Source organism: Ricinus communis, chromosome 1, assembly GCF_019578655.1.
Source record: "Ricinus communis isolate WT05 ecotype wild-type chromosome 1, ASM1957865v1, whole genome shotgun sequence".
NCBI lineage: Eukaryota > Viridiplantae > Streptophyta > Magnoliopsida > Malpighiales > Euphorbiaceae > Ricinus > Ricinus communis.
This window is the reverse complement of record NC_063256.1, coordinates 5,287,380-5,314,877: the sequence shown is the minus strand read 5'-3', so window position 1 is coordinate 5,314,877 and position 27,498 is coordinate 5,287,380. Positions and strand designations below refer to the sequence as shown.

The 27,498-nt window shown below is 32.4% G+C and overlaps 4 protein-coding genes across 4 annotated transcripts; 3 read left to right on the top strand and 1 right to left on the bottom strand.

Annotated features, from left to right (window-relative positions):
- The first annotated feature begins 2,923 nt into the window (after positions 1-2,923).
- LOC8281923 (protein LSM12 homolog A) lies at positions 2,924-6,961 on the top strand. Its single transcript, XM_015726734.3, has 5 exons — positions 2,924-3,132; positions 3,271-3,430; positions 3,535-3,615; positions 6,276-6,399; positions 6,488-6,961. The coding sequence occupies exons 1-5, from the start codon at positions 3,000-3,002 to the stop codon at positions 6,533-6,535; spliced, it is 546 nt and encodes a 181-aa protein (XP_015582220.1). The 5' UTR covers positions 2,924-2,999; the 3' UTR covers positions 6,536-6,961.
- Positions 6,962-10,724: 3,763 nt separating this feature from the next.
- Positions 10,725-15,883, top strand: LOC8281925 (nucleobase-ascorbate transporter 7). The gene is made up of 14 exons (XM_002531360.4): positions 10,725-11,600; positions 12,150-12,247; positions 12,338-12,514; positions 12,622-12,722; positions 13,029-13,104; positions 13,179-13,238; positions 13,371-13,555; positions 13,822-13,918; positions 14,278-14,364; positions 14,620-14,678; positions 14,796-14,887; positions 14,968-15,045; positions 15,144-15,304; positions 15,396-15,883. Exons 1-14 carry the CDS (start codon positions 11,480-11,482, stop codon positions 15,612-15,614), a joined length of 1,611 nt encoding a protein of 536 aa, XP_002531406.2. The 5' UTR covers positions 10,725-11,479; the 3' UTR covers positions 15,615-15,883.
- Positions 15,884-22,327: 6,444 nt separating this feature from the next.
- On the top strand, positions 22,328-23,820 carry LOC8281926. The gene is made up of 3 exons (XM_015726727.3): positions 22,328-22,812; positions 22,936-23,102; positions 23,458-23,820. The coding sequence occupies exons 1-3, from the start codon at positions 22,512-22,514 to the stop codon at positions 23,566-23,568; spliced, it is 579 nt and encodes a 192-aa protein (XP_015582213.2). The 5' UTR covers positions 22,328-22,511; the 3' UTR covers positions 23,569-23,820.
- Positions 23,259-27,246, bottom strand: LOC8281927 (protein PLASTID REDOX INSENSITIVE 2, chloroplastic). The gene is made up of 3 exons (XM_002531362.3): positions 27,027-27,246; positions 26,836-26,934; positions 23,259-24,128 (listed from the first exon to the last, which is right to left on the bottom strand). Exons 1-3 carry the CDS (start codon positions 27,219-27,221, stop codon positions 23,934-23,936), a joined length of 489 nt encoding a protein of 162 aa, XP_002531408.2. The 5' UTR covers positions 27,222-27,246; the 3' UTR covers positions 23,259-23,933.
- Between the last annotated feature and the right edge of the window lie 252 nt (positions 27,247-27,498).

Here is a 27,498-nt window from a genome sequence, read left to right as displayed (position 1 = left end):
CATATTAAAAATAACTATAATATTATAATATACTTTATACTCTATAAAAAATATAAGTTATATATATTAATATGTCACATAGTATATTGATACTAGTAATCTAGTATACATACTATAATACTAGATTTAAAATTTATTTACTATTTATAAATTTTTGACAAGTTAATTAAAAAATTACTTAATTTAATAGAAAGTTATATAAATTAGTAAAAATTATAAAAAGATATTATTATATAAATATAATATTATTTACACTATATTTATTAATAAATTAATTTTTAATTATATAATATTTTTATTTTAAGAATAATAATATTAATTATACTAAAAGTAATAATTTATATAAATATTAAAATTAAGAAATATATATTTTAAAAATAATTTTTATATTATTATACTAATAAAACTTAAAAAATTAAATATTTAGAAATAATTAATTTATTAACTTTTAAAATATTATAAATTATAATTAAAATATAAAAAATATTAAATTATATTTATAAATTTAATTTTTTTTTTTGAAAAGGATCAAATAAAACTTAAAAAAAAATTGTCAAAACATCTTTTAATAATATAGAAGTTCTTTACTTCTTACGACAGCGGAGGTCCTCATTTGTTGTCAAGATCATTTGTTGTTAAGATTGGCTTATAAGTTCAAATAAACCTATCCAACTAGAAGAATCAATAGAGGATATTGAAAGTATAGAGTCAGGTAACATTTTTTTACTTCTTACATATTTTTGTTTATTATTTACGCTGTTAAGTCTTATTGATGTAATTTTTTACTTTTATTGTAGAAATTATTCAAGATCTTGAGATTGGTAAGTCCCTTATGCCAAGATTAAATGTGGAGTGCTAATTTTGAGGGGAGGTAATAACATTCCTTTGCTAATTTTGGACATGTATTTTAGTGCTACATAAAGTTTGTAAATTTATTTATTTTAATGATTGTCATCCCGTAGAAATATTTTATGCTAGCGATAATATATATTTTAATGGTTTGTATTTGAATATTGAATGAATTATTGTATTTGCAAGTGATTGAATTGCGAAACAGGTTGTTCAAGAATGTGATTGCAATTTTAATTCAGATTTTCATGCTACTTTTTTTAGGTTGGTAATCATATTTTCTCTAAATGTATTTGATTAAAGATGAGATTAAAGTTGTATTTTTTAAATTTTTTAGAATCGAAAATAGCACCGAACCGAACTGTATTGAACCGTAAAATTTATACAATACGGTATTGGATCCTTTTATATTTGGTACAGTACTGATACCTTCAATTTTAAAATAACCGAGGTTTGGTATAGTACTGGTAATTTATAAATAACCGAATTGGACCGATCTGTGCTCAGCGCTATTATGGACCACCACCAACTTACACTTGTATTGTATAGAGCAATATTGTCGCCCATCGCACTCAACTCCCACCATGTTTCCTCTGTGTAGTTACCTCAGAAACTGTTTTGTTTTACAAAATGCAGCCTGAGCACCAGAAAGAACATTAATTACAAAAAGCTTACGCCTTTATCTGCAACCAAAAGTATGTATGTGTTTGAGATTGAGATTGTATTGATTCTATTGGACTAATTGACATAACTCGGTTGTCCATTCGGTGTCCGGCCATGGCAAACCATGGTTGGATGTGCAAGCATGCCTCATTGGGATCGGAATGAGAAAGTTCCAACTTTCCGACTGGGTTTTGCCCTCTTCATTTGATGCATTTAAGTGTGAAAAGAGAGTTTCAATTTCATAATCCTGGTCCCAGTTCTACTACTGAGTACGAATCTCAATCCAACAATCATTAATTGTCAACATTAAATGAACTTGCCTTGCCAACTACCTTGGCAACACCAAAAATAACAACCATTGCCCAACAACAACTGGCATTTAGAGGTTTTGTCTAATTTTACATTTCACCCTCCTAGCACAATGCTTCTTTTGAGAATTTTTATTTTATTTATTTAACTTTTTATTATTTTAAACTTTACAAAAATACAATAAAATTAAGAGTATATATAAATATATGAAAAAAATATAATTTAATTTATATCATCAGTAAATTAGTCAACTGAGATACAAATTTACATTTTTATTTCTACCATTATATTTGATATCTATGAATTAAAAGATATTGCATGTTTCTTATAATAGTTAGTATAATTTAGCGATTATGAAAATGAGTGTTTTAAAAATATATACCATAATATATAAAAAATATATATCAAATTGCAGTTAAAAATATATAAAAATAAACTTAAAATAAAATTAAAAAAGTAATTTAAAAATGTCAAGAATGATAGTAATTTTATGTTTATAGTAACTCTTTTATTTTTATGATAATAAAAGGGTGAAGGAGATAAAGAATGAAAATAATGTTGTCATAACTTTATCAAGAAAAATAATCTAAGAAAATATTGCAATCCAATTTTTTAAAAGATATAAATATTTTTTTTTTCAAATTTTAGGTTGTAAAAAAATTGAGCTCAACCCATTTTTCATATATATGTAAAAAAATTATAATTTTTTACTTAAAAATAAGGAAACTTTTTAGAAATACCTTAAAATCAATAAAAAAGATCATTTTTATTGTGTTATTTTTTTTCAAAAATATTTTTTATTTATGTTTCAAAAATACGATGCTGTTGTTTTTTTATTTTTCTTTGATTATTTTATTAAAAAAAAACAAATACCGAACACCATACTTTTGATAAAAAATAAAAAAATATAGATATTTTTGTAACTTTTCCTAAAAAAAATTCCATAACCCATTATTAATGCAATTAGCTATTTATACATTGATCATTCTTCAATCTATTTGAACTAGCCCAATCATTGCCCATATAACATTATGAATTGGGCTAATGGGCTAAACCAACCCACCTAAATCCAACTCTAACGAACATTACAAACTATAATCACGATAACGACGAAAAATAAAACCCAAGAAAAAAGAGAAACCGAATAGAGGCTGAATCAAGAACGGTAAAGAGCAGCCATGGAAGGTAGCAACAACAACAACAGCGAGGAATTTGCAGTGGGTTGCTTTCTTTCCATCAAGACCATATTAGGTGACGAATTCGAAGGCCAAGTCATCACCTTTGACCGCCCTTCCAACATCCTCGTACTTCATATCCTTTTATTTTTTGTCTTTTTCTTTTGTTCTGTTAAATGTTGCCTGCTTATTTATCCTTTTATTTTTTGCTAGCCCTAATTCTTCGAGTGTGTTACTGTTGTTTTATGGATTCCTTAACTGTATTTTGTTTCACAAGAGGGATCAAAACATGGGCCTCGGAGAAATATAAGGTTTTTGAAAGCTAATTATATAAAGGAGTTTTCCTTTCTTGGTCAAGCTGAAGACCCGCTTGATGTTAAGAAGTGTTATATTGACCTTCATAGTCTCCAAGCTAGAGAAGAATTGGCTTTAAGGTGATTTTGCTTATTGGTATAAAACCCACTTGGGGCTCTCTAATTTTATAATTGTTTTAGTGTTTTTCTGATGGATTCTTGAGGAATTGGATTGAATTTTATAGGCAGGCAGAAGCAGAGGCAGAGAGACTTGGAGTTGGTGTCACTGCTGAGGCTCAGAACATCTTTGATGCCTTGTCTAAAACGTATGTTTTTTACTCTTGTTCTATGCTGACTGTGTCAATTACTACTGAGGAAGTTTTCTGTTTGATTTGGCATGTGTTAATTAGTAATTGGAATTGATTTTTAGTATATCTGATTACTAGACATAGTACACTTGCAATTCCTGCTGAAGAATTTGCTTTTCCACCATTAGTAATAGTGACTGATAGAATGTTGGCTTGTAGTTTGGAACCTAAAGGTTGTACTGTTTTAGTTGTTTTAGGCTTTTAGCAGGACTAGTAAATAATCATTGTATACAAGACTTTCATGATCCTGTTCAAGTACTGTATATAATCATCTGTTTCACTAGCGTATTTTTTTTGGATGCACTTTTGTTGATTATATGTGTGCTTTCACTTTGTGAAGCTGCCTTAGATTTGATATTAATAATAACTTAAAGTGATAAGCTGACAGTATCATCAAAATAGTTACATATAGTTGCTAAGCATTGAATGGTTAAGAATGAAATGCTTGTTCTGAAAATCGAGATGTTGAAGATCTGTTATAGAAGGTGATATAGGGATGCTGGTCAAGGAGATATGATATAGACTTCTACAGAGTTCCATTGACTGGAGACAACTATGAACTTGTTGAAGTTAAAACACTTTATCATAGTACCAAATGAAGTAGAAACTCCTAATGAATAGAGAGTTTTGGTAGCATAAGGGAATTTAAGATGTGATGTAAAGGATTTATTTCAGCATCATCATATTTGGGAAATTTCTTTGCTTCACTACGACTTTATCCAATGGCGTCTTTCTTTCTTTTCCTTTTTATATTGAACATGAAATTGGCCCTTATACTTGTGCACATTTTGAAGGGCTAGGACCAGTTGAAAATTTGGGGTTTCTGTTCTAAACTATTCAGGACTTGAAAATGTTGGAGAATAATGTAGTTTGGTGGTGGAAGGTAGATGAATTTAAAGAGATGAAGATGCTTTTCTGGGATAGCAGCTAGATATTGAGAGTTACGGCAGACATAAAGTTTTGAGTTAGTTAGGGGAGAGTGAGATGGAAAATTATTGGGGACATAAAGTTTATATTGGTCTCATGTTGCTGATGCAATGAATATGGAATGTTGTTAGATTAAGAGGAAGGTCTTGGAGGTCACTGAAATCCTAGAGGCAATAATCTGGAAAACATAAACAGCAGAAATTGGGAAAAAGAGGAGAACATGGAGAAAAAAAAAATGAGAGGAGAAGAAGCAGAAATGTCACACAGGTCATTTATCCTTTAAGATGACCAATCACTTAAGATTATGCTATTGGTAGTCTAAGAAATAAAACTGTTACTGAAACCCTTCCTGGTTCTATTAGGATTTGAAATTCGAGCTGCTGCAATTCCAAGAGACTGACAAGGACTCAGATAAAACAAACATCAAACTCTTCGGAGTTCCCAGGTCATGTAGGAAAATTACAATATTTATGTGTCGCTGGTAAAAATTTCTCACCTAACTCATAAAGCCCCAAATTAAAAACTCAAATAACTATAAATTAGAAAGAACTGATTTTCAAAACCATATCAATGATTACTAAAACTTAGTGGTGGGCTACAGTTGTTGTAGCTAAAACCAGGCAGTGAAATCCTCTTCTAACAGCTCTAATAATTGTGGTCTTTAGTGATAGTTACTTCAAGTTATGCCGACAAAATCTTGTATATTAAATGAACAATTTGTCTACCTATGCATTGTATGGATTGTTGTTATTTTTCTTATTATAATTTTTTTTGATTCAAAACATTGATACTGCATTTCTTTATTTAAAAAAATTATATGCATAAGATTTGGCTAATAATAAATTAAACAATGTGATAAAAACTTTTGCTATTTTTTTAATTATAAATATTTTTTAATTTCAAAAATTGGAACTACACTTCTTTATTTAAAAAAAAAAAGATTATATGTATATAGTTTGACTAATAATAAATTAAATATATATTTCTATAATAAGAATTTAATAAATGGCATAACTACAATATCAAAACCAAATCCAATATTTTAGGATTCTTTTCTAATAGAATTCTCAATATTTTAAAATTCTCTTTTTTTTTTTTTTTCCAATAGTGTTTAGTTAATATATTAATTACATTTATAACTTAATAGATAGAAATATAATTAATTTGCTATTTTTAGGATTAGAATCATTATTTAATTACATAATAACTTTGTAAAAGAAAAGAGCATTATTATGCCTGTGTCAAAACTATCAACAAGTGGCAAAGAATTTTTAAAGCTCTGTCTCTCTCCCTCTCTATCTATATATATATATTTATATATATGTATAGGTAGGTAGATAGATAGATAGATAGATAGATTTTGGAGTTCTAATGCTATGGATTACTTTTGATGTAGTCTCCCTTTGGATAATAAAGATCTGTCCTTGGATATATGAATCAGCATTTGGTGAGTCATTAACTAGACAGCAGGCCAGCAGCCTATATCCTCTGAACTTTTTGTGCCATATAGTGTATTTCCATTGGAAGATGTACTGTGTATGTGCACATGGCTCATAGCTTTTGGATAACCTTTTAGTCTTATAGCGTCATTTAAATTTCAATGATGAAATGGTTTTGCTCTCTGGAACTGTATGTCATTAATCACTGATAAGTTATTTGTTATTATATTGTACTTTATTGCATGTGATCAGGCTTCCAGTGCGCTGGGACAAGACTGTCATAGTGGTTATGAATGAAGTGCGTGTTAACAATCCATATCTCCCTGAATGTGTAAGTGGAGGAACTCCTGCTGCTAATGAAAGGGTGAAGAAAGTGGTAAGTATGCAACAGAATGAAATAATTCTTAATTTATATCAGTAAGTTTGGCGAATTTATTTACGTATTATGTTGCTCCTCATTTCAGCTCGAGTTTGAAAGGAAGAGGCTGCAAGCTCGTGGTACTGGTCAATAATGTGCACACATCCTATCACTATTGTGAAAGACACCTTGAGGAATGGATGCTGTTGGTATGTTGGTTGCCGCCAATCTTAACCTGGGAAAACCATGTCTCCATGCTAAGACAACCGTGAGTTACATTGATGAAGGATATGGTATTCACCATAGCATTAATTTCTAGCTATTCTTTCATTGTGCTGCCTCTGGCATTTTGAATTTTGGTTTTGTTCCACCGGAGCAAAATTGATGGCTGGTTATTCGGTTCTCCTACAGATTACAAATTAAATCTGTTGGCTGTTGCGGTTTCTCATAGATATCTGAAGTTGAAATAAGTTAGCTATCTAATATTCAGACAACTGTTATCCTAGATATCGTCATTGAAATATTACTAAATTACTATGAATGTTTGTGAAGTGGCCATATAGCAGTGCAGATTTTCTCATTTCTGGTGGAAGGGAGATGATTTCTTCAGCACAGATGTTAGATGTGATGATGTTTCTAATGTGCTCCTCCATAGCGCTGATTGATGATTGCGGTGGGTAAAAATGCCTTTTCTATTTTTTCTTTTTCCTGAGAAAAATTTCAAAATCAATGTTTTTTTATTAGAAAAATTATTTTATTGAATAAAAGAATTCCAAAATTTTAATATTACAATCTCAAACAGTGTTTGGGGATCTTGATTATGATTAATATATCAAGACTTCTATTATACTAAATGATTAGGCAATTAGAGACAGATATGGTCTGTGCTCCTACAAGGTGAGTTGTTAACACCTGTTTAAGAACTTTATTCTGTCTTTTCAAACCTGTCCTATTATTAACAGAGTCAAAATACGGAGATGCTTTTCTTTCCATGCTGTCTGCTCGACTCTTTAGTTGGCTCTAATGTCTTGGAATACAGTTCATAATTCTGTAAATTTGGTTACTAAGGTGAAGTAGGAGATGGTGTGGATTCCACAATAACATATATATATATATGATAATTTTTGATGGGGTCAATCCTACTTGTATATATATGGTGAATTAATCAGCTTTTTTTATAATCACAGAGCCAATGAGGATAATGGCATGTTTTATTGGAACTCCATGCTATTAAAATATTGTATTTAATACATAAATATGCACACATAGCAGTTACATATTAAATTTGAAATAGATTATTGGATTATTATTGCATTCTAGGTAAATGCATAAATTATATATATATATATATTTTTGTATGATATAGGATATATAAATGTTACATAAAACTTTGTTTCGTATATTTTGTTTTGTAATTATGATTGCTTAAGTAATAATTGAGTAAATATAAACGTGACCCATTTTAACCCATTTTCAAATCTGAAACCTCCTTAAAAATAAGTTGCATTGAAGAAAAGTATTTCAAAACCAGACTCATATAATGTACACCTATGAGTTACATCTATTTGATATTCTCTTATTTCAACGTTAGTTTTGTTTTTTTTTTCTTTTTAGAAAAGAAAGGTGCTTTAGGAACAAAATGGGCACTTTGAAATTAATTAATGTTGACGAAAGCTTTAATTAAAGCAGCTTTTACTAAAAAGCATGTAGAATGTAGAATTCAAACATGTGCATTCATGACTCCTGTATGACCAGCTCCATTAACCCTGATACCAATGTTTGCATCCAAAGTTACCCCTTGTCCGATATATATATATATATATATATATACGTATTAAGTCTCAAAAACTTATTAGAATTTACACTCAAAACCCCTATTACAAGATTTTTAATATGGGAAACATGTCATTGTTCAATGTGATTTTGGAGAATATAATAGTTGATATTGTTTAACTCAAATCCAACAACTATTCTATTAAAACTTTTTTAAAAAATAATCATAAAAACTCATATTATTCAATTAAAATTAAAACGCATTAAGTGAACTGATTAAAATAAAATATAAAAGATTTACTTTTACCTTAATATTATGATTCAAGAATAAATTTAAAAATTACACAATACGTGCATTTTGATTAGGATTAAAAAAGGATTAACAATTATAAGAACAATAATTAAAAGTGTACTAGCTATAAGTATAATTATTAAATTGTCGAAATCTTTTTATTTAGATTTGATGCATGTTCTCACTTATACATCAAACCAATAAATGGTTTATACATATTTATTAATTTTAAATAATAAAAAATATGTATCAATTATCCAATATTAAAACGTAAAACACTCATAATACATGCCACCCTTCTATTATGTGTTATGATGTATATACTAAACCTAAATGAGAATTTTCCAAAATAATTATCCTAGTCCTATAATATTCTTGAAATGAAGGGTAACTATTAATGTGTGTTTCTTTTTGAACTAATTAAGGACAATGCGGCTCTTGTTCCAAATTAGCTTCAGCATATAGAAGTTATCAACTAATAAAATAGAATTGCGTCTTAAGCTTTTGATTCTCAATCGATTTAAGGGAATAATAAAAGAAAGGATTTATGAGAATAATAAAATCCGTAGTGATAGATGCATGGAGATGGAGGGAGGGAATTTTTCTTTCTTTTTATTTTTTATTTTCTTAACAATGAACCTCTTTTTTTTCCACAATCTGCATGCTTTTCCACTTTATCTCTTTTTTCAAAGTTAAGTTCCTTAATTAATAAAATAATTAATTTTATTGGTTATCTATCATGTTGAAAGGGCTATGTGGGGGGAGAGAATCAAACCTTTCAATGTTTGTCCAATGGTGGGTCATGAAAAAGAGGCTGTCAGTATGTTGCATCACTGGTAAATGAAGCCATGTCAAATATACAAACACCCTTAATCCCCCTGTTGTTGCATTTTCTTTCAGTTTGAATAATGATGTTAACAAGTTCTCTCCTTCATTCATTTCAAGGATCCAAAGAACTTAAGTTTTCTAAAGAATTTTTTTTAAGAAAAAGCAAAATAAAGGAAAAGTTTACTCTGGCCCCCACAGAAGTATTAGAAGCAAATAAAGAACGATATAATTGTAACCCACAAGAACACTGAATTTATGCGGGACGTGTAACTGCTTGATACTTTACTTTAATTGTACTTGTTGGTCTTGACTCTTGACCGTCCTGTCCTATTGCAGTGAGCTCGAGCTCAGCTTATTTCCAGTCAGTCAAGGAGCCCCTAATACTCCTATGCTGTTGCATAGATGTATAGCATATTGCAGTAATTGCTGTAAATTTCTCATAGTGATCTTATGATATAATATAATCACATTCTCATTGAGTAAACTTACAAGGTTTTTTGGGTGTTGCAAGCAAGTAATTTTCTTGATTTGTTATTAAATCACCATTTTTAGTTGTGTCCGGATACATAAAAAGAATTCAGCTGGCAAACCCCACAGAACAGGAAGTGGCAGCCGTACTAAATTAGTATTTCTACTGCATCATAGGCTTGATCCTCATTAAGTAGTTCCAAATTATACTTTAAAAGAAAAAAGGTAATCCCATCTCCAATTAATGGAAATGATCAATATAGAGATTCAGCAGGTGTGATATTTCAAAAATTTTTAGTGGCATTGCACTTCTAGTTCTTAATCTTTTGCACAATAGACACTTAATCACTCTTTAGCTACAGATAGACACCTGATCACCGAGCTCAGCCACAATAGATAGTTAATCAGTGAGCTACAGTACCTTGGAGTGTTGAATTAATGTTCTTGCCTATGCTAAACAAGAAAAGGTAAAATTTTATGACGAGGAACACAGAGACAAAATACATAACTGGAAAGAAAAAAGAAAAGGGAATGCATGCAAATGCAGTTTTTGAGTCCAATTAGGATTTGCGAAGAGATATGGAGAGAGAGGGAAATGGCTCCCACCAGAAAGATGCGTCAAGCTCAATAAGAAGTGTCAAGCGAAAACCAGAAGCTAAGAATACACCAAAGCGTCACAGACAAAAGTGAAAGACAGAAGGATGGATCATATTCATGTTTACCTTTGACAATACTCCAAAAGAAAAGAACTCATCAGTTCTACGATATCACTGTCACTAATATCAAAATTTCTCCTTTTTTTGTTTTTCCAAGAAACCAAGCAAATGGATGACACTGTGACTATATCTCTCCTTTTCTTTTTCTTGTAACAGTAAAAACCTCCCAAAGTAAATAATTTTTGTTCTCTGCAAATAGGCGGTTTTATAACACCTTTAACATGCAAGTCAGTATTAATTATTCTTTCTCTGGGCGAGAAAAAAGAAATATGGGAATATTTGTAATAACAAGATGGGTAAAGGTGACGGTGGAAGGAGAAAGCTTTTTATATGCTAGCAGTAGCAGAGCAAAGCTTTAGCTTTACGTGATTAAAAGAAGAGAGAGAGAGAGAGAGAGGGAGCGAGTAGACCCACAAAAACCCAATAATTCTATTAGAAAAAAAACATAAATTGTTAAAGCAAAGCAATGCAAGTAAGAAAGATGGATTCTTTTTGGTTAGAGAGATGTAATTTGGATTCTTTCTCACTTTGAGAGCCTCCTTCTCTTTCTTTCTTTTTCTTTTCTTTTCTTTCTTTGCCTCGCTTTATTATGTTTACTTGTGCTCCAAGTGGCGCTTTTCCTCTAAAACAACCCCATTAAGCTACGTTCTATACTTAATGCTTAGCTGCACTTTTGAAGTGTAGAATATTGTGATTTTTCTCTTTGCCAGTTCTCTTTCACTCTGTTTTGTTCAGTAGGGTTTAACTAAGCTTCTTATTTGGGTGGGGGTGTTTGTCTGTGAAGGGTGGTGGTAGTGCAATTCTTGTATTTTATTTTCTTTTGGGAATTGTGATATCTGAGTTCTGCTAGTTATTTGATGTTGTTGGGTTTCTTGAAAGATTTGGGATCCGAGTTTTGTTATGGAGATTTGGGTTTTATAGTGTGCAAAGACTAAATAAAGAAACAAAACGGAAATTTTTCGAAAGAGAAAACACAGACAACAGAGAAGAGAGGGTGATATAGAGAGAGGAAAAAAGAAAGATGGCAGGAGGTGGAGGAGGAGGAGCTGCGCCGCCGCCAAAACAGGAAGAGCTACAGCCACATCCACCCAGGGATCAGCTGCCTAACATTGCTTATTGCATTACTAGTCCCCCTCCTTGGCGTGAGTTCTTTACTATTTTGTTCTATTTTTCATGTAATCCTTTTGTTGTTTTTGTAATCTAATTCCTCATCGTCAAGTCTTTTTCTGATGGGGACAAAAGATATAAGTTGTCTGGTTCCTTTGAAATTATTGAGCATGTCATAATCGAAGTGCTCTGGTCCGGATAATCATGATCAATTTTGCTACTGGTCCCCTGTTTAACAACACAAATTTTTACTTTAAATTATACTATAACATGATGTTGTCCCGTTTTTTCTTTCTAGCTACTGTTTGCTCAAAGCATATTTCAATTTGGATCCGGCCTTTCCAAATCTGAATGCATTTTTTTTTTTGTTTTTTGATTCATTTGGTGGTTTATTTTTTTTTTTGTTCTAATTTATTTATATTTTTCATTGATTTGCATGCAAATCATTTCTTTCACCATTTGATCATATGGAATTCCCATTTTATATGGCTTATACTTGCCTTTGCTACAGTAGCTACAGTGTGCAGACATTTTACAGGCCATACTAATATCTGTTTCTTGATTTAATGAAATTACATTTGCAGCTGAGGCAATCCTACTTGGTTTCCAACACTACTTGGTGATGCTTGGGACAATTGTTCTTATACCAGCTTCTCTTGTTCCCCAGATGGGTGGAGGAAATGTGAGCTTTAACGGCCAAACTTTCTGCTCAAAGAGGCTTCTTATTTCTCTTATATGAATCTTTTGTTGATTTGTATGAAATTTGTTTTAGGAAGAGAAAGCAAAGATGATTCAGACTTTGCTATTTGTGGCTGGATTGAATACATTGTTCCAAACACTGTTTGGCACTCGCCTACCTGCAGTAATTGGAGGCTCTTATACCTATTTGCCTGCTACCATTTCCATTGTTTTGGCTGGTCGATACAGTGACATTCTGAATCCCCAGGAGGTTGCTTCACTGGAATCCTTGCTAATTGAATGTTCCCTTGTTTATTGTTTGTTAAAATCAAATATGAATTGGCACTAAAATTCAGCTCATCTATGATGATCATGCAGAAATTTGAGAAGATAATGCGTGGAACCCAAGGTGCTCTTATTGTTGCCTCAACTCTACAGATTGTTGTTGGTTTCAGTGGCCTTTGGAGAAATGTTGCAAGGTCTTCAGTTGATAATCTCAGTTAGTTGTCTGTTATATTATATAACCTGCTTTTTAGTTTCAAGATATGAGTTTTGTTTTGTGATATCTACTGAATTTATATAGGTAATGCCATTTTTGGATGGGTGTCCTTTCTTATATCTAAATGTTTGTTTCAAACGTGAATTCCAAATTGTATTAACATATTCATGTTGATTCAACCTGATAATTGTTAACTGTTACTGAAATTGGTCCCTGAAACAGTAAAATTAATAATTAGTGCTAAAACCAATATTTGATCAATTTGTGCTTCCGTATACTTGGCCAGGTTCTTGAGTCCATTGTCTGCTGTTCCCTTGGTGGCTCTATCCGGTTTTGGGCTCTATGAATTTGGTTTCCCGTTGGTATGTACTTGGAATTCCCTTCTCCAATATTTCATGTTGCTTTTCATTATTGACATTGGCTTTGGAATTTGTAGCTTGCAAAATGTGTGGAGATTGGACTGCCACAGATCATCTTCCTACTCGTTTTCTCACAGGTAGAGTGCAGAACTGTATGTTACATTTATATGCGCTTTCAATTTTCACTAGAGTAGTAGAGAGAATGCCAATGTTAGCTTTCTTGAGTGGAAATTTTGTAAAATTGAACTAATCTTGATGTGTTGTTGCAGTATTTACCCCACATGATAAAAGGGGAGAGGGCTGTATTTGATCGCTTTGCGGTAATATTCTCAGTAGTTATTGTGTGGATTTATGCTCATCTTCTTACTGTTGGTGGAGCATACAAGAATACAGGACCAAAAACTCAATTAAGCTGTCGGACAGATCGTGCAGGCATTATAAGTGCTGCTCCATGGTAAGACTCTTTTGAAATTTTCTCCTAATCTGACACATTGGACAATGTAATCTTGACAATGGATATGGATGACCTCTAGTTACTGTTGCTGGGAGTGACTACCTGGATCAGTAATCAGTTCCAGTTATCTAAATAGATACTGCTGATATATGGCATCACTATATATTTATGCTTTCTCCATGCATATGTATATTAAAATAAGACATTGTAAATTATCATTTTTGTTACTTTACTAATCATCCTTTGTTTTAACTCTTTTTCTGTAGGATAAGGGTTCCATATCCTTTCCAATGGGGAGCTCCGACTTTTGATGCTGGAGAGGCGTTTGCAATGATGGCTACGTCAGTTGTTGCTCTTGTAGAGGTCTGTTTACTTGTGCTTTGACTTTCGGATAACAAATCTGCAGTGCTTCATATTTAAGTTAGTAGGAATCATCAAGTTATTCCTTGAGCTCATAGGTGTGGATCAGGATCTACATTTATGAGCTCGTACTACCTTGTCAACTTTGTCCTTTTCCAATAGCCTTGATAATTTCCTAAAAACTTTTGTACCATCACTATCTTGTCTCATAATGAACACCATAAGAATTCCAACATGTTTTTGAGCTTTTCGCTTAATGTTTGATGTGAACAATCTACGTTTTCCCACTCCAGATTTATGGTCTTTATATTTGTTGATGATCCACTCAAATTTACACTTTTACTTTTTCTATGATTTAACAGTCCACAGGGGCTTTCATTGCTGTATCAAGGTATGCAAGTGCCACTCCATTGCCACCTTCTATACTTAGCCGTGGTGTTGGTTGGCAGGTACAAGTTTCGTGGTGTCGTGTGCTTTCTGTTTTTCTGTCACTTTACTCTTAATCATTGTGCTCATACACAGTTACAAGCTGGATAATCAACTTGAATTAAATTTCTATAGAACTGTCAAATTTCTTTATTTTAGCTTAGATCAAGTGATACATTTGAACGGAGGATCCGAATGGAATTTGTGACGAATAAATTTGTATAGTTGGAATTTTGATTGATGGTTGGACCTAAATTTTTTTTATCCTCTCATCTCAGGGTGTTGGCATCCTTTTCTCTGGAATATTTGGAACTGGGAATGGAGCTTCTGTATCTATGTAGGATTCTCGTAATAAAATGGCGTCTTCTTAACTACAGCTTATTTTTATCCTACCAAACAACCATTTTGATTTAGTCCTTGAATTGGCATGAGAATCTTGCTTTTCGAATTGCAGTGAAAATGCTGGTTTATTGGCACTGACGCGTGTTGGCAGCCGAAGGGTTGTCCAAATATCAGCAGGGTTCATGATTTTCTTTTCCATTCTTGGTGAGTAAACCATCAAACTCTCTCTGCTACTCTCTGTCTACTAAAAGTACTTAAAAAGGTTCCCATGCTTGGCTATCCAGGTAAATTTGGTGCTGTCTTTGCTTCAATTCCAGCTCCAATTATTGCAGCGCTATACTGCCTTTTCTTTGCTTATGTTGGTATGTCCTCTCTATTGATGCAATCTTTAATTCGTTGTAGTGTCACAATGTACTTCAGGGTAAAGTAAGTTAAATATTCTATCATTACACATGAGCAGGTTCAGGAGGTCTTAGTTTCCTTCAGTTCTGCAACTTAAACAGTTTCAGGACAAAGTTTATACTTGGATTCTCCTTTTTCATGGGCTTATCAATACCACAATATTTCAATGAGTACACAGCCATTAATGGTTATGGCCCAGTCCACACTGGAGCTAGATGGGTAACCAACAATCCCTTTTGTTTTTCTGAAAATTGTCAGCCTTTTGAATTCCTTGGTAAAGAAAACTAAATCATTTTGAATGCTGTGACAGTTCAACGACATGATAAATGTGCCCTTTTCATCAGAAGCTTTTGTTGCTGGCATATTAGCATTCTTCTTGGACATTACATTGCACCATAAAGACCAAGCAACAAGGAAAGACAGAGGTGTGAGCTGGTGGGCTAAGTTTAGGTCATTCAAAACGGACACCAGAAGCGAGGAGTTCTATTCCCTGCCCTTCAACCTCAACAAGTTCTTCCCCTCTGTGTGATTCTTGACTTGTTTGCTAAAGCTTTTGACCCAAACATTTTGCAAGAAGAAGCACACTACAACATCATGGATCCCCTTTATACCCTTCTGTTGTTTTGCCTGCTGTCATCAGCCCATAGAAAACAAGAACTTTTTGTGATATATGTATGTATAATATCCATCCTCAGTACATTTGTTCTAATTTTCAACATGGGTCTGAATTAGCCTAAAAGCAAAAACTGTACTTTTCCTCTGGTTCTATGCTTATTATTTTGTACGTTAAACCGACCACATTTTGTCTCAAATGCAGCTAAGTGGCTAAAACTGTAGAAGCCTTGAAACAGATTTATAAAAACATATATAGGAGTTGCCTGGATCCTCTAATAACTAATGAGGCCAATTTTTTCTTAATAGCTGTAATAATTCCGCGACGAGTAATTATAAAACAAATAATTTTAGTTGGCTCTATTTTATTTTTTATAAATTTTTGATTAATCATATTATAGTACTGTTCATATAATGAATTATTATGCTGCCAATCATTTTTCATATTTAAAGTTACAAGTTGGTGAGAGCACAAATATAAGTGGCTATTATTGACGTCTTTCCAAGCCTCTGCTTCAACAGAACAATTAGCCTGCCGATGATAAATCTTTGCTTGATCTGTTTAATCTTGGGGTAGGCCATAGAAGTTTGGTTCACTTACTAAAACTCCAAATTTTTCCAATGTGAAATAGGGTAGAGCTCACATGCCTATGTTTGGATTATTTAATAATTCATTTTCTTTTGCCTTGACGAACAATTTCCTCATAGTTCCAAATTGCACTTCAAAAACACTCTATGCTGAATAATGTTAAGTTTCATCTATTTAGACTATGTATGTTTTTATATGACAAATATGACAACCATTAATCTTATCAAGCATGACGCAGCATTTTAGTCCTTTTTTTCTTCTTTTTTTAAACGGCAAAACGGCGCATTCTTCCTGATTTTTGCTATTGCTTTCCAACTATTTTCCTTTTTTCCTTTAGGAGCAAAGGAATATTTCACTAAAACCTCAATGTTGAATTAATTCAGCCATGGAAATGCGTAGAGGGACACGTTTATAAAGGTGGTTCCCCGCAGGTACATAATTGGGGCATTATAAATATAAAAGTGTCTCCTAAAAAAGCGGCAAACCCAATTTCTTGATCTGATAATCATACATTGTATAGGTGACAAGGTGACCACCAAAATTCGTCATGTCTATTTCTGAGTTCATAAAAAATAAAAATTAAAGTAAAAAAACCCACAGAGATGTCCCTGCCTAACCAATAATTCAAAATCAAGCGTCAATTAGCTTACCTTTAATCTCTTCCCTCACATACAATGCGTGCAAACGAATGGTTTCAATCACAATTGCTAAAAGTTGTGAAAAAAAGTAAATATCTTTCTTTGTCATTCATGAATTTTTGCCTATAAATGTCATTCTAATATATGTCTTTACAAAATTAGTTTAGGCATATTAAGTTTAAAAATTGATGGCTCTTAGCCTCTTTCTTCTTTGTTTTTTCTTCCTCTTTCTTTTCCCCTTTGATTTCTTATTGAGTTGGGAAGCCTTCATATATTAACAGGTCGGACATATTTTAGCCGTGTTTAAATAGAAATCTTGTCTACAGAAAATCGAGGCAAAACTGCTATATGTAGAGAAAGGTGTGATAATTATAGTAATTTATCTTCTTTTTTATATATATATATATATATATTCTTATGTGTTTATTTAATGAAAAATTTAGTTTAAGTTTACTTAGAAAGTTTTTTATGTAACATAAAAATTACATATTGAAATTTTTTATATAGATTTATCCAAATTTTAAAAATTAAGGCATTATAGAAAAATTATATTATTATAAACTACACCACCACAATAATATTAGAAACACTTGTGGTTCTGTTTAATGGATCTTTTTGTAATGACTGGTATTCCACGTATGTATATAAACTCTTCCTTTATTTTCAGTTTAAGAAGATCGAAAACGATGGTCGCCAAAAATCGACTCAAAAATAAATTTATGGTTCTGTTTAATGGATCTTTTTGTAATGATTGCCGGAGTGATTTTACCGGTCTCTCCACCGGCACTGTCTTACCATTATTTGTTGTCTTGTAGGACCAAACTTGGACAATCAAAGACTAAAGTCACCACTTAGAAATTCTTAAAAATAGGGCATGTCAATGTGGGGTCTTGCTAGTTTTGCAAAAATAAATTTATGAAACAGTCTAATCTTTTTGTGGTCAGGTTGAACTTTAATTTTAGCTTATACTTGATTACAAGGGCACTGCATTCATTCTTTGCCTCGAGCTCACAACAGGCATTGACCCAATTATGATTCGACAAAGTTACCAAATATATGATTACACAGAAATCAATATATCAAAATCTGATCATGATTCTAAAGGAGAAAAAGCATATAAGAGATTTCTTTTTCTGTTTCTCTGATACGAATTTGATTTTGAAATTATTAAAGAGCATTAGAACCCAATGATAATAAAAACTATGCCATGCCACATGTTTTCATGTTGTTCCAATGCTACATGGTTGCCTTTTTAAGGCAAATCACCATCGCCATAAGTTAAAGTTGGTGAGTGATTCCTTTTTTTTTTTTTTTAGTTATAAAGTTAGGTTTCCACTTAGCTGGAAATGCAGTGAAGATGCTGCATTATCTAGTTAAGGACCATCTGAAATGCTCCATTACAGGTGATGGAGAGAATATACCAACTCCTGATTTTAACACTTCCTAAACTTAATGCTCCTTCAAGAATCCAGGAAAAGCAGCTCAAGAAAATTCTATTTTTCCTTCAGAAAAGAAGAAAAGTTGAACTTACCAACTGGCCACTCCACTTTAAGTAAATTATATGATGTTGGAATTGATTTTATCGAAATATATTAATTTAAATTTTCAAATCAATTTAAAAATGTATACTATTTTTAACTTGCATATCAGATTATAAAAAATTGAAAACAATTAATTTAAGAGTAAATCAAGATAGAATAGTTCACCTTCTAAAATTATTAAAATCTATATAGCATCTAATTTAGTGAGCTTGAAGGTTCAAGTCTCACCAAATTAGAAGAGAAACTCTAGGGTTTGGTTTATATTTATCTCTATCTGTATATATATATGAAAGTGGAACCAGCCTCCCTCTTTGACCTTTAATTATTAGTGATTCTGACCGTAATACATATAAATTCTACTTGTTTATATTCCTGTTACTAGCTAATTGCAATTTCCATTTCTCTAATTGGGACACGTAGGTATGTTGTATATTAAAATTGATTCAAATCCTCTACTTTGTCAGTGCTTGTCTAATATATAAGATTTTTAAGGCCAGTGCCACTTTCTTTTAGTGCAGTGTCCTCAAAAGTTAGCAGCAACTTCTACTTGTTGTGAAAGAATGTATCGTAGTAATTTATAATCCTGTGTGGGGATTATAGTAATGTCGCACTTGGTTTATGATGGTGCAGGCACAAGAATTAAAGAATTGGTAGATTATGATTATTGATTGCCCCTCTTTATCTTATAAGTGGGACAAATTAAATTATCAGAAAAGTGGGATATTTTTTTATTTCAAATTGGGTTACGTTTTGAATGGTATAGAATTTGGAGGGTTTTCTTTGAATTGTATAATTGAAACATTGGAGAAATGAGCAGGAAAAGCAGCCTAACAGGAAGACTGTACAGAGAAACAGGAGACAAGGCCAGCAGCATATAGTTGTTGGAAAAAGAGAATTGAGGAAAGAGATGCAAAATAAAACAAGAATGAAACATTTTACTGTTATTTTATTTTACAGACAGAAAAAACAGAGAAAGAAAAGTCCTAATAATCTGCCTGCACCATGTTGTTGCCTACCTTTCCTTGGACACTTCAAACTCAATATAAATTCCATAATAACTAATGCAAAGAACTGAGTCTTGAAACTGTAAAAGAAGTGGAATGATTTCAGATACAAATTCCATTTTTCTTTTTCTTTAAAAAAAAAAAAACAAAAAGAAAAAGCTCTTGAATTTGTGGTGTGGATATTGCATTAAAAGAGGGAAGGATGTAGAGAAAGCAACATTGAAAATCTTATCATAATAATAATAATAATAATAATAATAATAGTAGTAGTAATAATTAAAATAATATCCCCACACAGACCAATCAAAGACTCCAATTGTTTGGTACCTAAGAAATTAAATTTAGAAAATTAGAATGTTCTTTTATTTAAATGCAAGGCACAAAGATATCAGGTGCCCCCACAAAAGGTACAACCTATATATATATATATGAATTTAACATTTTGTTGTTTGAATAGCGTTCACTAGTAATAAAAACTAGACCCCAACCCATTTAATATTGAGGGCTGCGTCGAACCTATTTCCATTTCCAAATTGCTCTAAGAAGTTGAGGATCCTTTCCCATTTAAAATTAGGGTTCTATAGTCCCCTACTTTGTACGAGAAGTTGTCTATTCAACATTCAATGTGCAAACCAACATCTCACATGGCTTACATTTACTCTGACATTCATCTACTTATGTTTACACATGTGATTTCTATGGACAACTATTTTATTTCAAACGCTTCAATCCTTGTCATAATTATATTATTTTATGATCTGTTCAACACATAATTTGATTCAAAGTAAGATCCTCATGCCATTTGATTATTTTCTCTTTTTAATTTTTTGACCGGTTAAGTTAAGTTAAGTTAAGTTAAGTTGATTAGCTTAATTAGCTCTTTCCTCATAAGCCAATGACAAACATTTTATTATTTGTACTTTTTTGGAACTTTTTGGATTTCATGTTACCTGCCTTTGCTTCTCATGAATTTTCATGTTGCATGCCATTTCTTGTTATATTTCATATATTTTAAATAAGAATTATAAAACATACTAATAAGCAGCATTTTGATAATTTTTTAAATTCTTTTTACTACAATTCTTTCCCTCTTAACTATTGATGCATTATAAAGCTAACTACTATTTTATTAAGTATAGTTTCAAAATAAAAAGTTTAATATATATTCTAGTGAAATACTTAAATAAAAAAATTTGATAAAAAATTGTAGAGGATTTGACTCAAGTTCTGATAAAAGCTTTTCTAGCATATGGTTCTAAAGAAATTCTACTGTAATTATATTATCATGAAAATATTAAAATTATAAAAATACTAAAGATCACTTTATATCCTTGGTAAATTATTTTCAAAATCAGACAAAAAGGGTTATATAATATTAATAAAATTAAAATAAAAGAATTTTTGTGATATAAGTTGAATTTTAAGGATATAATAGTAAACATAGGGACCCAAGTGAAATTTCCAAAAAGTATTAAAATAAGCCAATTATTTTCTCGCATACTTTTGCAGTTCTTATGATTTCTTGCCTTGAAAGTAATATTACTACAATTGTCTTTAGTATTTTTAAATCCTTACTAAAATATGATTTATTATTAAAACAAGATATACAAAATACGTTTTGTAAATATAAAAAGAATACATTATTTCCCGTCCAATCACTTTTACGTACGTCAGTGATTCATTTGTTTTTGGGTTACGAGGAAATAGAACAAGAATTGCTACGGGAGTTGGTGATGGAGGAAATTGTTGGAGGTCGGCTCCCAATTAAATGATAATCTTTTTTTTTTAATATATTTTGCTGGTTAGAAAATAGAATTACAAATAAATAGTCTATAGTTGCATATGGGTAATAATGATTTGTTCCAGATCACCCTTCCACACTCGAACAAGGAGCCTTTTAAGGGCAAAAAGTCTTTGCTTCTTCCTAGCTAATATATTTATATGAGAAAGCATCTTCTGATAATCTTTGATTATGTTGCATTTGAATTGCATTGGACTGTGGAGCCTTTTCAAAAAAGACTTGTGCTTAAACGTTTTAATATTTTTGATTTTTGGACACAGTGGATTTGCTTTGTATGATAAGCCACTGAGTTATGACCAAACTGGGAAACAGTTTAGACTCAATCCAGCAAATGCTTAAGCACACAGGTGGCTTTTATTTTCATCTAAATAAACTTGCCAAAGGTGTTAGTAAAGTATGTATATTTGATTTGTTAGTTTGATTAAGATTACTGCATGGAGTGAGAGTATTAGGATGTAAGTTCTCAGATTAGAGGAAGAACAGAGGCAAACGGCATGAGAAACGCGGATAAGATGGTGGGGTGTCCTTCCAAAGGAATCCCCAACACCTTTTGGCTGCTCATTTCATTTTAAAGCCACTCCAAACCAAAATAAAACACTAACGAAATAAATAAATAAAATAAGCCCCAACATTTAATTAATTTAATCTCTTATGTAAACTATATAAAATTACTAACCAAACAAAGATTCATAATATAAAAGTAAAAAACGATCGACACCGCCGACCATGTCCGGCCATGCTTCCATCACCCGACGTATCTCCACGTGGCACCCCCAACACCAGCCCTGTAAGACCATGCCGGTGTCTATTATATAAATAATTAAATAAATAAATAATAATCATTATCATATAACCCGAATTACCATAACTAACAAATTAAATATTAATGTCAAATTGTATTAAATATTAAGTGAAATGGAGAATACAAATGTCAATATCTTGAATTTAAAAATTGACCACGTAAGATTTATATAAGTTAGTTGGGAAATGAGAGACGGCCTGCTTGAATAATAAGACCCTTTTTATTAACTTACTACTAGTAGTATATTTTTGTGAAGGGAGCTGTATAGAAAGAGACTTGTGCTTCCCTTCTTCCTTCCTTATCTCTTCTTCTTCTTCTTCTTCTTCTTCTTCTTCTATTTCATGAAAGACAGGTAGATATTAAGATTAGTTTAGATCAGATCACACCAGATATACAGAAAAAAAAAATAAAAGAAAAGAGAAGAGAGTGGGAGAGAGAGATGGGAAACTGTCAAGCAATAGATGCAGCAGCCTTGGTTATACAGCATCCAAGTGGGAAGATAGAGAGGCTTTATTGGCCAATTTTAGCAAGTGAGATTATGAGAATGAACCCTGGCCATTATGTTTCTTTGATTATTCCATTGCCCGTTTCTGCTGAAGATAATAATAATAATAACCAACACAACAACAACACTGCTGCTGCTCCTGCTGCTACTACTGTTCAGTTTACTCGTGTTAAGCTTCTCAGGCCTACTGATACTCTTGCGCTTGGTCATGCTTATCGCCTTGTTACTACTCAAGGTGGATGGAGACAATATGTTTCATTTCTTGATTTCTACATATCTATTCTTGTCTCGGATGTTGCGAGTTTTATCTTCCAGTTTTGAGTTTCTAATCTTTGCTTATTTCTGTCTGGTTTTATAGAAGTTATGAAGGTTTTAAGGGCAAAGAAGTATGCGAAAATGAAGAGGCAGCAGCAGCAGCATCCAGAATCAGTTGACAAGTCTCAGATTTTGGCACTGGAGAAGGAGAGTTCTTGCGAGGCAGGAAAGAAAACTGAAACGGAGAAGGATAAGGAGAAAGATCATCGGGTATATAATTTATTTATCTTCCTCGTTTATTTTTCATTCAAATTCATTTTATGTGTTGATGTATCAAACAGATTTTCAACGGATCAATTAGATAATCTGACTTGTATCAGTCAAGAAACAAAAGATTTCTTCCCTAAAAGAATAGATATAGCCATATTAAAAACAGAAAGATTATTGTTTCATAGTAAAGAAAACAAAACAAATTAAACCAGAAGAAGAAAAGCAACGGATACCATTTCATTTGGCCCGTTCTGAAGAACTAACAACCGTACAAAGATAATTAATATTCATGTTTGGAAGTATTTCATTTTTCTCTATAGAGATTGACCATTGTCATAATGTTCAACAATTTCAGACGACAAAACAAGAAAGACACCGGCCAAGGACACCATCCATCAACTCGACTGCAATGAGGTCAAAATCATGGCGCCCCACATTACGGAGCATCTCGGAGGCTGCAAGTTGATGGTGTTAATTTTCAATTTCCAATATCTTGAACAGCCCCCCATGAAATATACAAGTAGATTTGCTTCCACCGTTTACATAGGCATGGATTCCTTACAAGGAGCAATATAAATCCACTCCATCGAAGGAACGAGTTACCGGATGTCAAAAATCATTGTCAAGAAACAGCAACCAGTTTCGAACCATTTTCAAGTAATAAGAAATCTGTAAAGCTACAAAAACAGCAATGGATCTAACATTGTTTTACAACTGATATCTTCTTTCCTTCATATTTTGCACGTTTGTGATTGATGATCAGGAGTTTGAAGAGATTGTAGAAAAATCTTTGAGAAAGCAAAAAAAAAAAAAAAAACGAAGGAAGGAAAATCATTTAGGTAGGTTAGAGTTCCAAGCTTCCCAGTCCTGATCAACATAGTTTTGAGCCCACAATAAGGATTCTCTGGCTGCCAAAGGTGCTCCAGGCAAGTTCTTCTCCTTGAGGGCAATCAACATATCAGTGAATGGCTCCACCAATAATGTTCCAGGTCCTCCGTACTCCTTGTGCAAGAAGTCACTGAATATCTGTTCCCGATACAATAAGCTACTTCGTATCAAAGAAAAATTAGAACTTTTTGCTTTTATCTCAAAGCTTCAAACACAGGTAGTATATAAAGCTATTGCCAATACTGGACTAAACATGCACAAAAAGTTAGAATCAATTGATGAATGTTGTCTGAATGACAGTGCTTATATTATTATCAGGTCAGATATTTCTTTTGGGGTCAATTATTAACTGTTATCAAGTCAAGCATATGCAAGGCTCCCATGCGATAAAAGAAAGATAGTTGACCATTCAGTACTACAAGAAACCATAATTGAAATAGGACTATAGTATATAATATTGATCAACTAGTATGGGTCCTGAGGGATATCCATAATTACACTCTGGTTCTATGGGTAATTATTGACCACCATTTCTTTTAACTGGATTATCACCATCATTATCAGTTAATTATGTTAGCTTAAGTACTAAGGACCCATATGGCTATCATGAAGAAGAATGAGAATGGAAGTAGTCTTTCTGCTTATCTATAAGTTTCTAATACGTAGCTCTGAAATTAGGTGATCAAGGCCGTTCAAGTCCTGGTTTCTCATTTGTATTACTATGTCAGGCCTGACATGTAAGGCTTAAACACCAACATTGGCCAGCATCCTACCATCAATATGAGTATACTTACGATAAAATTAAAAGGTGAAAACAAGTGATTATGCATTCAACAAAAGAAAAGAAATATGTAAAACCTGCTATTTCCTCACCCTTTAACCCAGGCATTGCTACGCCATTGTTCATTTAGCAAAGTCATTCCTCTTATTTGTTTTAACAGTCTTGTTATGCTTATTCATTGTTGATTAGCATTGAAATTGTTATCTCCATAATCATTACTAGCTAATTCAAACCAAAAGACCTCTATTAACTTCATTTTTCTTAAGCAAATATATTAGCTTCCAAGTTGACATGGGGCGGGCGCTCAACAACTTGAATCAAACGTCCTAGAGCCACATTACCTAAATGCCATCCTGTTAACGAAAATTTCTTAGATAGAATCAGTCTACAATGTCATTGATGAACAAATGCAATTGTCAATTTCTCCTTGTTAACATGGTTAACACCTGCACTACCCATATGTTTTCCCAGTATAGTAAATTCAGTCCTATCTCCTGACCAGCTTTGTTCCAGTACTTGTGCTATTGGCTCATTTTCAGGAAGCATTTCACCTCTAAATTTATGAACTAAGTACTACTAATGAGCTCTTTTAAACTTCTTTTTTTTCCTCCCTCGTGCACTTCCACAGTTAACTTGAGCAAGTGGACTTGCTGTCATCACATGCTGACATTCTCTTCCCCAGTAGCTTGAGAGAGATTTTTGGTCTACCAGTAAAAGAAAGTGTGGAACAGGCACATAGAACCAACAGCATTTTTAAGCAAGCTTAATCACTCTCCTTACCCAATTATCACAGCTTTGTTAAATATGTGATTGTGCAAATTATTGGATACTAATTTAATAAAAGAAACTAATGACTTTGTTTCTGTAGGTGTAATCGAAACAAAGTTCAAGGATAATGTAAGGTCTAGAACCACAAGTAACACCAGTGGAAAAGTACAATTGACCATAACACATGATGAAACAAGTTGCAGTTAGGCCCATTAAGTACAATTAGCTGCGGAATGTAGGAAATTCAACATTCTCAATGCATGAATTCTTTTCATTGTAAGAATGTTTACAATAAATGTTGTCCAGATTTCTGGTGGAAATTAATGTATCCTAATGAATGAGAAAATTCTATCTAACATAAACGAATGTCTTTCTAGTTCTATCTAGAATGCTAGCCATAAATGAGGGCCTGAAGGCTTGTTGAAGCATTAAGTATGCTATTAAATAAATTTATGCTAGGACATCCAATACAGAGCATTTGACCCCCATGCGAGTTTCCAACCACAGTATGGCCACCATATACTATAACAATGACATTCTTGATGAATAAACCATCCATCACATTGTAGAGTAAAGGAAACATGGCAGTCATACATCTATGGGTATCAGAATATACCCCAAGATCAAATGAAATGAACCAATTTGAATTCAAACCTTAGTTAAATTACTTGGATGAGATTTGTATATGTAGGTTGCATTTAGATTAGTTAAGTACATGAATGTAATTAAAATGCTATTCAAACAAATCTTCGAGTGTATTTGAAATTAACCTTCTGAGCAAGTATTCCAAATTCATCTTCAAAATTAGCAATAACCCGTGTCTTACAAGCCTCATTTTAAATAATTTAAATGAAAAATCCACATCGAATTTCCCACAAATCTAAAGCAACAAACAATTTTAAGTATAAACATAACATACAAAGGAGTCCTGTTTCCACATGATGCAAGGATATGAGAAGTGCACAAGAGGATACCAACATTTATCCGTAATGCCAACAAGTAATAAAAAATAAATAAATATTAGGAGAGAAAATAGCTTCTTTCCTGCTTATAATTCTTGTTCTTCTAAGCTTATTAATATGGCTGGTATGTGATGGCGAGTTTTAGAAGCTACCAGAGTCTATAACTTCAATAAAATTGCATTTCACTTGCACATTTTCTCAAGTATGTTATATTCAAATTTTTGCACACAAGTTAATCTTTGTTTACCACCAACTTAATTCATCTAATGAAAAACATTATAAGCATCCAATACTCTCTTTAAATACCATAAACAAATAAAAGACCGATCATTACCTCGGAGCAAACATCAACTACTTTATCAAGATCACCACCGAATGTTTGCTTGTCCTTAGACAGTTTCTTCAATATTTCAGCCCTAAACTTCTCCGTCTCCTGCATTAACCAGAAAATAAATAATTACACAGGCAGAACTTGTATATTCAGTGACAATGTAACAGCAGTGTATATGTGTTATAAATACTCACTGATTGCGCGAATTCTGGAATTGGGTCGGAATAAACATAATTCTGGAAAGAAGGGGTGGCTCCAACAGTGTTACTTGAGATGGGTTTTGCACGGAGGATTGAGAAGGAGAGGGAAGGGGCCCGCAGGATAAGAGTGCTGGAGATTGATAATTTGGCGGGAGAGAGAAGAAGAGGGAGACTGTAGAGAAGGGCCATTTTTTGGGGAAACTGAAGTCGCAGTTTCAGTTAGTAGTATTTAGTTTTCAGGCCCACTACAGTTCTTTCCACAGAAAGCCCACAACTAAATTATGGATTTTTTAGTCTAGCCCAGTGCTAGCCATGGTGGGCTCAATGGGCCAACTTAAACCAAGTAAAAAAAAACTAAGAAACAGATCTTCTATTTCCTAAAATTATGCTAGAGACTAATAACAGTCTAAGCTTAAAGCACAACTTGATAGTAGATACAGATTAATATTCTAAAAAAGGACATTGT

What these genes read in the sequence shown, in the direction of transcription:
- LOC8281926 (XM_015726727.3), top strand. Translation starts at nt 22,512, where the DNA reads ATGGGAAACTGTCAAGCAATAGATGCAGCAGCCTTGGTTATACAGCAT. An exon ending in TCGCCTTGTTACTACTCAAG is followed by an intron (nt 22,813 to 22,935) that starts GTGGATGGAGAC and finishes CTGGTTTTATAG; the next exon opens with AAGTTATGAAGGTTTTAAGG. An exon ending in ATAAGGAGAAAGATCATCGG is followed by an intron (nt 23,103 to 23,457) that starts GTATATAATTTA and finishes CAACAATTTCAG; the next exon opens with ACGACAAAACAAGAAAGACA.
- LOC8281927 (XM_002531362.3), bottom strand. Translation starts at nt 27,221, where the DNA reads ATGGCCCTTCTCTACAGTCTCCCTCTTCTTCTCTCTCCCGCCAAATTA. An exon ending in TTCCAGAATTCGCGCAATCA is followed by an intron (nt 26,935 to 27,026) that starts GTGAGTATTTAT and finishes TGGTTAATGCAG; the next exon opens with GAGACGGAGAAGTTTAGGGC. An exon ending in TAGTTGATGTTTGCTCCGAG is followed by an intron (nt 24,129 to 26,835) that starts GTAATGATCGGT and finishes TATCGGGAACAG; the next exon opens with ATATTCAGTGACTTCTTGCA.
- LOC8281925 (XM_002531360.4), top strand. Translation starts at nt 11,480, where the DNA reads ATGGCAGGAGGTGGAGGAGGAGGAGCTGCGCCGCCGCCAAAACAGGAA. An exon ending in ACATTCTGAATCCCCAGGAG is followed by an intron (nt 12,515 to 12,621) that starts GTTGCTTCACTG and finishes ATGATCATGCAG; the next exon opens with AAATTTGAGAAGATAATGCG. An exon ending in ATGAATTTGGTTTCCCGTTG is followed by an intron (nt 13,105 to 13,178) that starts GTATGTACTTGG and finishes TGGAATTTGTAG; the next exon opens with CTTGCAAAATGTGTGGAGAT.
- LOC8281923 (XM_015726734.3), top strand. Translation starts at nt 3,000, where the DNA reads ATGGAAGGTAGCAACAACAACAACAGCGAGGAATTTGCAGTGGGTTGC. An exon ending in TTCCAACATCCTCGTACTTC is followed by an intron (nt 3,133 to 3,270) that starts ATATCCTTTTAT and finishes ATTTTGTTTCAC; the next exon opens with AAGAGGGATCAAAACATGGG. An exon ending in TTTGATGCCTTGTCTAAAAC is followed by an intron (nt 3,616 to 6,275) that starts GTATGTTTTTTA and finishes GCATGTGATCAG; the next exon opens with GCTTCCAGTGCGCTGGGACA.